The following is a 12,999-nucleotide window of genomic DNA, read 5'->3' on the forward strand; positions in this document are numbered from 1 at the left end:
CGTACAACTTTGGATTAACACTGTAACCAACTTCGAAAAATCAACAGTGCTCTTACTACAGTGGCAGTTTAAGGGCCCACATGAACAATGTAAACCGCAACATTGTCAGAAATAAACCGCCAAATATTTTTGACAGCCTGAGCTGTGAAATTAGGTTCCTACCTTACTACAATTTGTGAAGCCATAGCTTTCCTTTACAATGCTGTTTATATTTTAGTTTGTTATACTAACTTTGTGTGATCATATTGTCCGTAGTTGCTTTATAAATATTGCAACTACAAGAAAGTACACATTTTGTCGCCAAATGCATTTTTTGAAAAATCGAAGTAAAACATAATTGGTGGTGTGTAATGAAAGATATTTACAATTTGGCTGGCTTTCTAGATCATAAAACAATTCATAACAAAAAATGTTGATTTTACTTGTGGTATTTGTTGTCCGGTTTTAGTTCACATCAGAAAACTGCGTGCTTGGACGTTTTTGAGGTACTCCTATGTTTGCCACTAGGAATCAACAGTGCCAAACGAAGGACTGCCTTGAAAACATGCAAGCAAATGGCATTTCACGATGTGAATGAAAATCAGTCATAAATTGTCATACATGAAATCAACATTTTTGTAACAAACTGTTTTCTGATCTAGAAAGTAAGCTACATTTCAAATTTCTCATTACAGACCACTGATGATTTTATTATTATTATTATTATTATTTCTTTACTTTCTCAGACGTTAAGTCTGGTTAAAAATGGAAAGTGACGCGGACCTTGATCAAGCGTCACTTCTTTTTAACTGTACGGTATATGTTATATTGCATTTAGGAACTTTCGGGTAATTGAACATGTATCAATAATTACAGATTTCTGTAGTTGTATATATAAGTTAGGATGTAGCTGTATTGCATTGATGTACTGGTGGATATTGTGTGGTATGACTCCTGTAGTTGATAGTATAATTGGTATAATGTCAACTTTATCCTGATGATGCCACATGTCCTTGACTTCCCCAGCCAGTTGGATGTATTTTTCAATTTTTTCTCCTGTTTTCTTTTGTATATTTGTTGTATTGGGTATGGATATTTCGATTAGTTGTGTTAATTTCTTCTTTTTATTGGTGAGTATGATGTCAGGTTTGTTATGTGGTGGTGTTTTATCTGTTATAATGGTTCTGTTCCAGTATAATTTGTATTCGTCATTCTCCAGTACATTTTGTGGTGCATACTTGTATGTGGGAACGTGTTGTTTTATAAGTTTATGTTGTATGGCAAGCTGTTGATGTATTATTTTTGCTACATTGTCATGTCTTCTGGGGTATTCTGTATTTGCTAGTATTGTACATCCGCTTGTGATGTGATCTACTGTTTCTATTTGTTGTTTGCAAAGTCTCCATTTATCTGTTGTGGTATTGGGATCTTTAATAATATGCTTGCTGTAATATCTGGTGTTTATTGTTTGATCCTGTATTGCAATCATGACTCCTTCCGTCTCACTGTATATATTGCCTTTTCTTAGCCATGTGTTGGATGCGTCTTGATCGATGTGTGGCTGTGTTAGATGATATGGGTGCTTGCCATGTAGTGCCTTCCCCTTCCAATTTACTTTCTTCGTATCTGTTGATGTTATGTGATCTAAAGGGTTGTAGAAGTGGCTATGAAATTGCAGTGGTGTAGCCGATGTGTTTATATGAGTGATTGCTTTGTGTATTTTGCTAGTTTCTGCTCATTCTAGAAAGAATTTTCTTAAATTGTCTACCTGTCCATAATGTAGGTTTTTTATGTCGATGACTCCCCTTCCTCCTTCCTTTCTGCTTAATGTAAATCTTTCTGTTGCTGAATGTATGTGATGTATTCTGTATTTTTGGCATTGTGAACGTGTAAGTGTATTTAGTGCTTCTAGGTCTGTGTTACTCCATTTCACTACTCCAAATGAGTAGGTCAATATTGGTATAGCATAAGTATTTATAGCTTTTGTCTTGTTTCTTGCTGTCAATTCTGTTTTTAGTATTTTTGTTAGTCTTTGTCTATATTTTTCTTTTAGTTCTTCTTTAATATTTGTATTATCTATTCCTATTTTTTGTCTGTATCCTAGCTATTTATAGGCATCTGTTTTTTCCATCGTTTCTATGCAGTCGCTGTGGTAATCCAATATGTAATCTTCTTGTTTAGTGTGTTTTCCCTTGACTATGCTATTTTTCTTACATTTGTCTGTTCCAAAAGCCATATTTATATCATTGCTGAATACTTCTGTTATCTTTAGTAATTGGTTGAGTTGTTGATTTGTTGCTGCCAGTAGTTTTAGATCATCCATGTATAGCAAATGTGTGATTTTGTGTTGGTATATTCCAGTAATATTGTATCCATAATTTGTATTATTTAGCATGTTGGATAGTGGGTTCAGAGCAAAGCAGAACCAGAAAGGACTTAATGAGTCTCCTTGGTATATTCCACGCTTAATCTGTATTGGCTGTGATGTGATATTATCTGAATTTGTTTGGATATTAAGTGTGATTTTCCAGTTTTTCATTACTATGTTTAGAAACTGTATCAATTTAGGATCTACTTTGTATATTTCCAATATCTGTAGTAACCATGAGTGGGGTACACTATCAAAAGCTTTTTGGTAATCAATGTATGCGTAGTGTAGCGACCTTTGTTTAGTTTTAGCTTGATATGTCACCTCTGCATCTATTATCAGTTGCTCTTTACATCCTCGTGCTCCTTTGCAGCAGCCTTTTTGTTCTTCATTTATAATTTTGTTCTGTGTTGTATGTGTCATTAATTTCTGTGTAATGACTGAAGTTAATATTTTGTAGATTGTTGGTAGGCATGTTATGGGGCGATATTTAGCTGGGTTTGCTATGTCTGCTTGATCTTTAGGTTTCAGATAAGTTATTCCATGTGTAAGTGTATCAGGGAATATGTATGGGTCTGCAATGTAACTGTTAAATAATTTAATATAATGGAAGGAAACATTCCACGTGGGAAAAATTATATATAAAAACAAAGATGAGGTGACTTACCGAACAAAAGCGCTGGCAGGTCGATAGACACACAAACAAACACAAACACGCACACAAAATTCAAGCTTTCGCAACAAACTGTTGCCTCATCAGGAAAGAGGGAAGGAGAGGGGAAGACGAAAGGAAGTGGGTTTTAAGGGAGAGGGTAAGGAGTCATTCCAATCCCGGGAGCGGAAAGACTTACCTTAGGGGGAAAAAAGGACAGGTATACACTCGCACACACGCACATATCCATCCACACATACAGACACAAGCAGACATATTTGTCTGCTTGTGTCTGTATGTGTGGATGGATATGTGCGTGTGTGCGAGTGTATTACCTGTCCTTTTTTCCCCCTAAGGTAAGTCTTTCCGCTCCCGGGATTGGAATGACTCCTTACCCTCTCCCTTAAAACCCACTTCCTTTCGTCTTCCCCTCTCCTTCCCTCTTTCCTGATGAGGCAACAGTTTGTTGCGAAAGCTTGAATTTTGTGTGTGTGTTTGTGTTTGTTTGTGTGTCTATCGACCTGCCAGCGCTTTTGTTCGGTAAGTCACCTCATCTTTGTTTTTATATATAATGTTAAATAATTTAGTTAGATGTGAATGTGTTGAGGTGAAATTCTTTAGCCAGAAATTTGCTATTTTATCTTTTCCAGGGGCTTTCCAATTGTGAGGAGAATTAATAGCTCGGGTGACTTCATGTTGCAAAATTATCACTTCAGGCATTTGTGGTATCATCTTGTATGAGTCTGTTTCTGCTTGTATTCACTGTGCATGCCTGTTATGTTGTACTGGGTTTGACCATATGTTGCTCCAGAAGTGTTCCATGTCTGTTATGTTTGGTAGATTGTCTATTTTTATGTGTGTGTTATCTATTGTTTGGTAAAATTTCTTTTGGTTTGTGTTGAATGTTTGGTTTTGTTTCCTTCTATTTTCACTTTTTTTGTATCTTCTAAGTCGTTTGGCCAATGCTTGTCATTTCTGCTTCTTTTCATCTAATTGCTCTATTGCTTCTTGTTGTGAGATTTTACCTAACCTTTTTCGTTTTTTGTCTGATATTTCATTTCTTATAAATTGTGTTAGCTGTCCGATGTTTTTTCTCAGTTTTTCTATTCTGATCTGTAGCCTGTGTTGCCATGCTGGTTTTGTGGGTTTCTTCTGTGTGTTGGTTGTTTCTGATCTCTGCCTAGTGTGTATATTTAGTGTAGTGAGTGCTCCTACATAAACCAGTAGTTGTAACTCTTCCATAGTTGTGTATTCATTTATTTTGTTGTGTATGATTGTGTTGATAGTTTTTATTGTTGTTTCGACTTTTGGGTTATTTGGTGGTCTATGCAAGAATGGTCTAATGTCTGTATTTGTGTCTTTGTATTCTATATATGTCAACTGAAATTTTTCTTCTATATCTAACGTGTGTGTCACTTCATGTTCTATTTGTACTTGTGCTGGTGGATGTCTTAAGATTTCATTTTCCTCTGATTGTTTAATTGATGCATTTTGTTCTTTGTTTGTTTTCTCTGGGATGTTTGAGTCCATTACTTATTTTCTTCTTCTTCTAATTGCACATTATTTTGTTCCAGTATTTGTTGTACTTGTTGTTTGATGTTTTCTGATTCTGACTGGGGTATCCTGTTATTATTATTATTATTTCAGTAAAATGAAATGGATTTGGTGACAAAATATGTTTTCTTGTAGCTGCAAAGACAAGGTTTAAAATACCTTGAATATTAGACATAAACTATTCTTATTTTATTCATAATGCATGCGTAATCATCTATATGATATTATTGGAAGTCATGATCATGTTTGGTGTTGTGTGATAGGCTAACAGAAGCAAATCGTGTACCTGCCATCTTGATTTAATTTCTCGTGAAGGTAACATATGCTGTATTTAAACATTTTCTTATTTATAATTGCATGTTACAAAAGTATGCAGTTCCAGCAGTAGATGGCATTAAAAATCTCTCCAAAATGCTATTTTTGGTACAGTTCGTTGTGGTAAATTGGCAGGAAGTGCTGCTTTGGAATATAAAACCTTTGCCTAATCAGTTGCACTATGTAAACACAGTGACTTCAGTAGCAGTAGTTTAATCTGTGAATGTAAGGTGACCCTGTATTTTTTGAAGGACAGATTTGAGAAAAACCCTTGTCTTGTAATTGGGTAAATATGGTAATTTTATTAATAGTGTAACAGCTCTCTGTTCACAGAAATAATTAGTGTGCTCCTCCTCATAAATGTGACATTTCCTTTTCTATTATATGAAGTGATAATTGCCTAAGTTTTTAAAATAATTGAAATATTGTTCCTTTTAATTCTTTGCATCATTTATTTATTTATTTATTTACAGTTGTTACGTGTAGGCTGTGCTATGTGTGAAAGTTGTTGTGACAAATATTGTGTTACATTTAATTAATTAATTCATTTCCAGATTGGTCGAATGTTCCCTCAGGCAGTTTATTTCCCCATAAGGACATTGTACCTTACACTGAAAATAGAACAGAGAGAACGAAATAAAAATGTCGAAATGGTACCTGTGACTAAACAGGTAAGTGCAACAGAAATAAAATATCCCTAACTTTTGCACTCTAGCTATATTTTACTTGCTTTTCCAGTTATCTCGTAATATGAGTAGTAGTGGTAGTAGTAGGCTTGTTGTTGTAGTCGTCACCATCTTCACTCAAAAGACTGGTTTGATGCAGCTCTCCATGCTGCTCTATCCTGTGCAACCCCCTTCATATCTGAGAAATTACAGCAACCTACATCTCTCTGAATCTGCCTACTGTATTCATTCTTTATCTCCCTCTCCAATTTTTACCTCACATGCTTCCCCCCAGCACTACATTGGTGATCTCTTGGTGCCTCAGAATGTGTCCTACCAGCCAATCCCTTCTTTTGGTCAGGTTGTATCACAAATTTATCTTCTCCCAATTCTGTTCAGTACCTCCTTGTTAGTTACATGGTCTACCCATCTAATCTTCAGCATTGTTATGTAACACCACATTTGAAAACTTCTATTCTCTTCTTGTCTAAACTATTTATCGTCCATGTTTCACGTCGATACATGGCTATACTCCATACAAATACTTCCAGAAAAATCCTAAGGGCCCAGGTTTGATTCCCTGTTGGCTCGGAGATTTTCTCGCTCAGGAACTGGGTGTTGTGTTGCCCTAATCATCATCATTTCATCCCCATTGATGTGCAAGTTGCTGAAGTGGCGTCAAATCGAAAGACTTGAACCTGGCGAACGGTCTACCCGACGGGAGGCCCTAGGCACATGGCATTTTTATTTACTTTCAGAAAAGACATCCTGACAAATCTGTTCTTGATGTTAACAGATTTCTCTTCAGAACACTTTCCTTGCCATCGCCAGTCTACATTTTATATCCTCTCTACTTCAACAGTCATCAGTTGTTCTGCTTCCCAAGTAGGAAAACTCGTTTACTACTTTAAGGTGTCTCATTTCCTAATCTGGTTCCCTCAGTATCATGTGATTTAATTCGACTACATTCCATTATCATCATTTTGCTTTTGTTGATGTTCATCTTATATCCTCCTTTCACAATCCTGTCCATTCTGTTCAACTGCTCTTCCAAGTCTTTTGCTGGCTCTGACAAAATTACAATGTCATCGCAAACCTCGAGGCTTTTATTTCTTCCCCCTGGACTTTAATTCCTACTCCAAATTTTTCTTTTGTTTCCTTTACTGCTTGCACAATACATAGAGTGAATAACATCAGGAATAGGCTACAACCCTGTCTCCTTCCTTTATCAACCACTGCTTCCCTTTCGTGCCCCTTGACACTTAACAACTGCCATGTGGTTTCTGTACAAATTGTAAATAGCCTTTTGTTACCTGTATTTTGCCCCTGCCACCTTTAGAATTTCAGAGAGTATTCCAGTCAACATTTTCAAAAGCTTTCTCTAAATCTACAAACGCTATAAATGTTGGGTTGCCTTTCCCTAACCTATCTTCTATGAAAAGTCATAGGGTCAGTATTGCCTTGCGTGTTTCTACATTTCTGCGGAATCCAAACTGATCTTCCCCTAGGTCAGTTTCTACCAGTTTTTCCATTTTTCTGTAAAGGATTTGTGTTATTATTTTGCAGCTATGACTTATTGAACTGATAGTTCAGTTATTTTCACACCTGTTGTCACCTGCTTTCTTTGGAGTTGGGTTATCACATTCGTCTTGAAGTGTCTGATGTCTTATACATCTTGCCCACCAGGTGGAAGAGTTTTGTCATAGCTGGCTCTCCCAAGGCTATCAGTAGCTTTACTGCCAGGGTCTTGTTTTGACTTAAGTCTTTCAGTTCTTTGTCACGTTTTTCATCCAGTATTATATATCCCTTCTCATCTTCCTCTATGTCCCCTTCCATTTGCATAATATTGGCCTCAAGTACATCACCATTGTATAGACCCTGTATATACTCTTTCCACATTTCTGCTTTCTCTTCTTTGCTTAGGGCTGGTTTTTTATCTGAGCTCTTGATATTCATATAGGTGGTTCTCTTTTTTCCAAAGATCTCTTCAATTTTCCTGTAGGCAGTATCTGTCGTACCCCTTGTGATATACACTTCAACATCCTTACATTTGTCCTCTAGCCATTCCTGCCTAGCCATTTTGCACTCTCTCTCTCTCTCTCTCTCTCTCTCTCTCTCTCTCTTCCTCCTTTTCACCTGCTTCATTCCTTGCTGATTAAATGTCATATCTCTTCTGTTACTCAAGGATTTCTACTAGCCCTCTGGTGCCTTCACTATTTCGTCTCTCAAAGCTACCCATTCTTCTTCTACTATATTTCTTTCCTCCATTCTTGTCAATCGTTCCCTAACGCTCTCTCTGAAATTCTCTACAACCTCTGGTTCTTTCAGTTTACCCAAGTCCCACCTTCTTAAAATGTCACCTTTTTGCAGTTTCTTAAGTTTTAATCTACAGTTCATAATCAATAAATTGTAGTCAGAGTCCACGTCGGCCCCTGGAAATGTCGTACAATTTAAAACCTGGTTCCTAAATCTCTGTATAACCATTATATAATCAATCTGAAACCTTTAGGTGTCTCCAGGTCTATTCCACGTATACCGTATTTACTCGAATCTAAGCCACACTTTTTTTCCAGTTTTTGTAATCCAGAAAACAGCCTGCGGCTTAGAATCGAGTGCAAAGTAAGTTGAAGTTCTGAGAAATGTTGGTAGGTGCCGCCACAACTAACATCTGCCGTCGAATATATGTAGCGCTACGTAGGCATGCTTTGCAGGCACAAAGATAAATACTGGCGCCAAAACCTCTGCGTCAGTAAATAAATTAAAGAGGCATTTCAATGTACTACGAAAATCTGACTGGCAAGACTGTTTGGGATGTTTGTCAATGTGGCCAACTCTATGTTCTGAATTTTTTCCTACCTGTGAGAAGAGGTGGTTGCTAATAGGAACTTTTATGAATTGTGAATCACATGCAGTATTCTCTCACCATAAGAATAATACGAATATAAACATTTTTCCATGTGTTCTTTCGTGTTTGCTGCTATCTCATTTAAATCCTGTGTGCCTAGTGAACTACGAAACTAGAGTGAGACAACAGCAAATGCGGAAGAATATACATATAATGTCATGTTTATATTTGTATTATTCTTATGCCTGATAGTGATACAGTCAGAAATGAAGCACGGCAATTGACTAGATTTTTAAATCTAAGATGACTCTAATTTCTGTGCAGAATGTAATGTACTAAAGAGCCGACAGGCCGTAAACACTCAGAATGCGACAAATGAACGCATGACACAGTACAGTAATGCATTTTCAGCTTAGAGTGACGTAAACACCTATAAGAAAGAGAACGGCACTTATCAGATCAAAGAAAAATAAGCAATCAATTCAAACCAGACAAAGCATGTGAAAAAGGAATGGTGCCCGTATAAATACGGACGGAGCGCCTGACACATAGCAATGGCTACCCGGTAAAGCTTAACTGCTAAGCTTACGACTCGAACCAAACTACTGTAGCTGTATCGTCATTCATTCGACCTAAATTGTGTCTCATATTACAATGGACCAACTTTGTTTCGATTTGGAGGTGCGGCCTAGAATCATTATTTTGTTACTTAATTAACTTGCTGTGTGTTTTTAATTATTGAGACATGGGCACTAACGAGTGTACTGCAGAACAACATAATCTAAAAGAAAACAACAAATGAGTTTTGTAACATTTTAACATGTGTGTTTGTACCTAGATGCAATAGATGTTTCACATGTTGATATATTTGTAATGTTTAATGATTTAGAGTAGTTCAGTACTCTAATTAAGTATTAATAAAGCCTTGATGAATATATTCGTCAGGTCAGAGATCTTCAAATAAAAAAGATTATTTTGTAATTTACTTCTTTTCTTTTGCTTGTCAGGCTTCCACCTCTGATACTGGTAATACTGCTGTGGGCAGCCCAACACCAGGTGTTGCAGGTAAGGAGCATCCTTTTACGATCCACAGTCAAATATATGAATCCATATGGTTGGACTATTCATTTTCTCACTTACCATCCAAATTGACGATCTGCTGTAAGAAATCACCACAGTACAAGGTGGGACCAAGGAAAATAAAAGTATTCTTGATGATACTAGAAGTCATAATTGTAATAAGTGAACAGAGCATCTCAAAACAGGGAAGAAAGAATGCAGTTTGAATGCAATTTGGTGATTACTTTCGGAAATAACCAAGAATGTAAGATATGGAATATAATGAGCATCTACATAATTTACAATGGATGTTGGAGGGTGCTTTGCTAGTCATTCTCTCTCTCGTTCCACTCGCAAATTGAATGAGGGACGGTATCGGTATGAGCTCCAGTTTCCCTTATTTTTTCCTTACTCAAGTTTGGAGACAGTAGAGCCCTTCTACAGGCTGTCACAACTGCTGATTCTCCAAACTTTCTCAATACCAGGTCATGAAAAGCTCTTGCTCTTCGCTCCTAGGATTCTCATTAAATTTTGGGCAAACCATTTTCATAAAACTCTCATATTGCTCCATTTCCACATACTCATACTGTTAAAATTGACTGCTAACACATCTAGCAACGTGCCTTTGAATTGCTTCAATGTCGACCCAAAATCCGATCAAATGGGGGTTTCAAATACTCGAGCAGTATTGAGGAGTGAATCACACATGCTTCCTGAACATGGTGTCTTTTATAGATGAGCTGCACATTCACAAAACTAAGAGTAAACTGTTTTAGTCCCAGCATATGCCTTCTCTACGACTAACCTTATGTTCTCACTACATTTCATGCTGTTTTGTAACTTGATAGCTGACACATGAGACTGAGTGGAGTAACATACCATTAACATTGTATTAAGGCAGCAAAGAAATATATCTCCTACTCATCCAATTTAACTTACATTCATTCACCTTTGAAGCAGTCTTGCTATTCATTGAACCAAAAAGAAATTCTGTCCAAGTCATCCCTAATCCTCCTATACCCACCCAGTGACATCAGTTTTCTGTGCACAACAGCTTTGCGGGCGAGTAGTTTCAGGTAGCTGCCTACGTTTTCTGGCAGATGTACATGGAGGACAGGAGTACTCCTTTGACACTTCGATGTGGCACTTCCGAAGTTACATTCAGCTACTAGTGTCCTTAGTTCTCTCGGTATAAAAGTTTTCGAGCCACTCGTATATTTGAGAACCTATTCTGTGTGCTCAGACCTTTGTTAATATTCTGTAGCGTGGTACCCCATTGAACACTTTCTGGAAATCTAGAGATACAGAATCTTGCCATTGGTCTGCACTCACCATTTGTAGGATATCATATGTGAAAAGTGTGGACTAGTTTCTAAATCCTTTTGGAATTGTGGAAAGATCTTCTCTATCTAGGGAACTAATTGTATTTGTGCTGAGGGTGTGCTCAAGGATCGCATAGCAGACCAGCATTTAAGATATTGGTATATAATTGTGCACATTTCTTCTATTTCTCTCTCCTTCTGTATGGGATTAACCTGCACCTTTGACAGTCACATAGGACCATTCATTATGCAAGAGGTCCACATTGAATGTGAGCTAAGGTGTGCCAATGCCACACAGTACTACTTGAAACTGACTTGGAAATTGATGAAGGGGTGTAGTTTTGTTTGCTTCAAGGTGGTTCAGCTATTTAGTGCAAGTATTGAAAGTGCAGCTTGTTTTTCTGTTGTTAATGTGTTTCTTTCCAAGTTGCATCACTTGGCGGTGTTGCTGTAGTGGAAAGAAGCAAAACTGTGGTGAGCACTGTGGCTGTGCACGGAATACTTTGTGATTTGCATTTGTGTTGTCAAGGAATGCAGGGGAACGAAATTTATTGTGATTAGGTACGATGATAATGAGCAAACACTGTAGACATTGGGAGAGTTTCAGAAGATTGTTTCATTGTGGTCTCAAAGATTTGAAAGGACCACCACGGAGTAGCATATCATCTCTGATAAACTAACCAAGGGTCTTGCAAAGTGTAAGTTGCAATACTGTTTGGTAGGTGCGTTATAACCCAAATAATTATTAGATTCGCATTAGCTAAGCATCAGTGCATGTGATACTATATGAATGACAATGACAAAAACATTGGCTTGATGGGTTCCTCATATTTTAACACTCATTCAAGGGGAGGAGAGTGTGACATCTGCAGTGAAAATGTTGAAGATGGACAGGGCCATCCTTCCTTGGCCTTGTCCATCTTCAACATTTTCACTGCAGATGTCACTCTCTCCTCCCCTTGTATGAGTGTTGGATGAGAGTTTTGCTGCCGTCTAATCACTGTGACCCCCATGAACCATGGACCTTGCCGCTGGTGGGGAGGCTTGCGTGCCTCAGCGATACAGATAGCCGTACCGTAGGTGCAACCACAACGGAGGGGTATCTGTTGAGAGGCCAGACAAACGTGTGGTTCCTGAAGAGGGGCAGCAACCTTTTCAGTAGTTGCAGGGGCAACAGTCTGGATGATTGACTGATCTGGCCTTGTAACATTAACCAAAACGGCCTTGCTGTGCTGGTACTGCGAACGGCTGAAAGCAAGGGGAAACTACAGCCGTAATTTTTCCCGAGGACATGCAGCTTTACTGTATGGTTCAATGATGATGGCGTCCTCGTGGGTAAAATATTCCGGAGGTAAAATTGTCCCCCATTCGGATCTCCGGGCGGGGACCACTCAAGAGGATGTTGTTATCAGGAGAAAGAAAACTGGCGTTCTACGGATCGGAGTGTGGAATGTCAGATCCCTGAATCGGGCAGGTAGGTTAGAGAATTTAAAAAGGGAAATGGATAGGTTAAAGTTAGATATAGTGGGAATTAGAGAAGTTCGGTGGCAGGAGGAACAAGACTTCTGGTCAGGTGACTACAGGGTTATAAACACAAAATCAAATAGGGGTAATGTAGGAGTAGGTTTAATAATGAATAGGAAAATAGGAATGCGGGTAAGCAACTACAAACAGCATAGTGAACGCATTATTGTGGCCAAGATAGATACGAAGCCCACACCTACTACAGTAGTACAAGTTTATATGCCAACAAGCTCTGCAGATGACGAAGAATTTGAAGAAATGTCTGATGAAATAAAAGAAATTATTCAGGTAGTGAAGGGAGATGAAAATTTAATAGTCATGGGTGACTGGAATTCGGGTGTAGGAAAAGGGAGAGAAGGAAACGTAGTAGGTGGATATGGATTGGGGCTAAGAAATGAAAGGAAGCCTCGTGGTAGAATTTTGCACAGAGCACAACTTAATCATAGCTAACACTTGGTTCAAGAATCATAAAAGAAGGTTGTATACATGGAAGAATCCTGGAGATACTAAAAGCTATCAGATAGATTATATAATGGTAAGACAGAGATTTAGGAACCAGGTTTTAAATTGTAAGACATTTCCAGGGGCAGATGTGGACTCTGACAACAATCTATTGGTTATGACCTGTAGATTAAAACTGAAGAAACTGCAAAAAGGTGGGAATTTAAGGAGATGGGACCTGGATAAACTAAAAGAACCAGAGGTTGTACAGAGAT

The 12,999-nt window shown here is 37.9% G+C and overlaps 1 protein-coding gene across 1 annotated transcript in view; it reads left to right on the forward strand.

Moving 5' to 3' along the window:
- LOC124598833 (transformation/transcription domain-associated protein) overlaps positions 1-12,999 on the forward strand; it is a 441,523-nt gene that overhangs the window by 334,769 nt on the left and 93,755 nt on the right. The window contains exons 57-58 of the mRNA XM_047136029.1: positions 5,423-5,539; positions 9,386-9,443. Of these exons, the coding sequence (XP_046991985.1) occupies positions 5,423-5,539; positions 9,386-9,443 (175 nt within the window). The remainder of the gene's footprint in view (positions 1-5,422; positions 5,540-9,385; positions 9,444-12,999) is intronic.

The sequence above is a fragment of the Schistocerca americana genome, chromosome 1, assembly GCF_021461395.2.
Source record: "Schistocerca americana isolate TAMUIC-IGC-003095 chromosome 1, iqSchAmer2.1, whole genome shotgun sequence".
NCBI classification, from domain to species: Eukaryota; Metazoa; Arthropoda; class Insecta; order Orthoptera; family Acrididae; genus Schistocerca; species Schistocerca americana.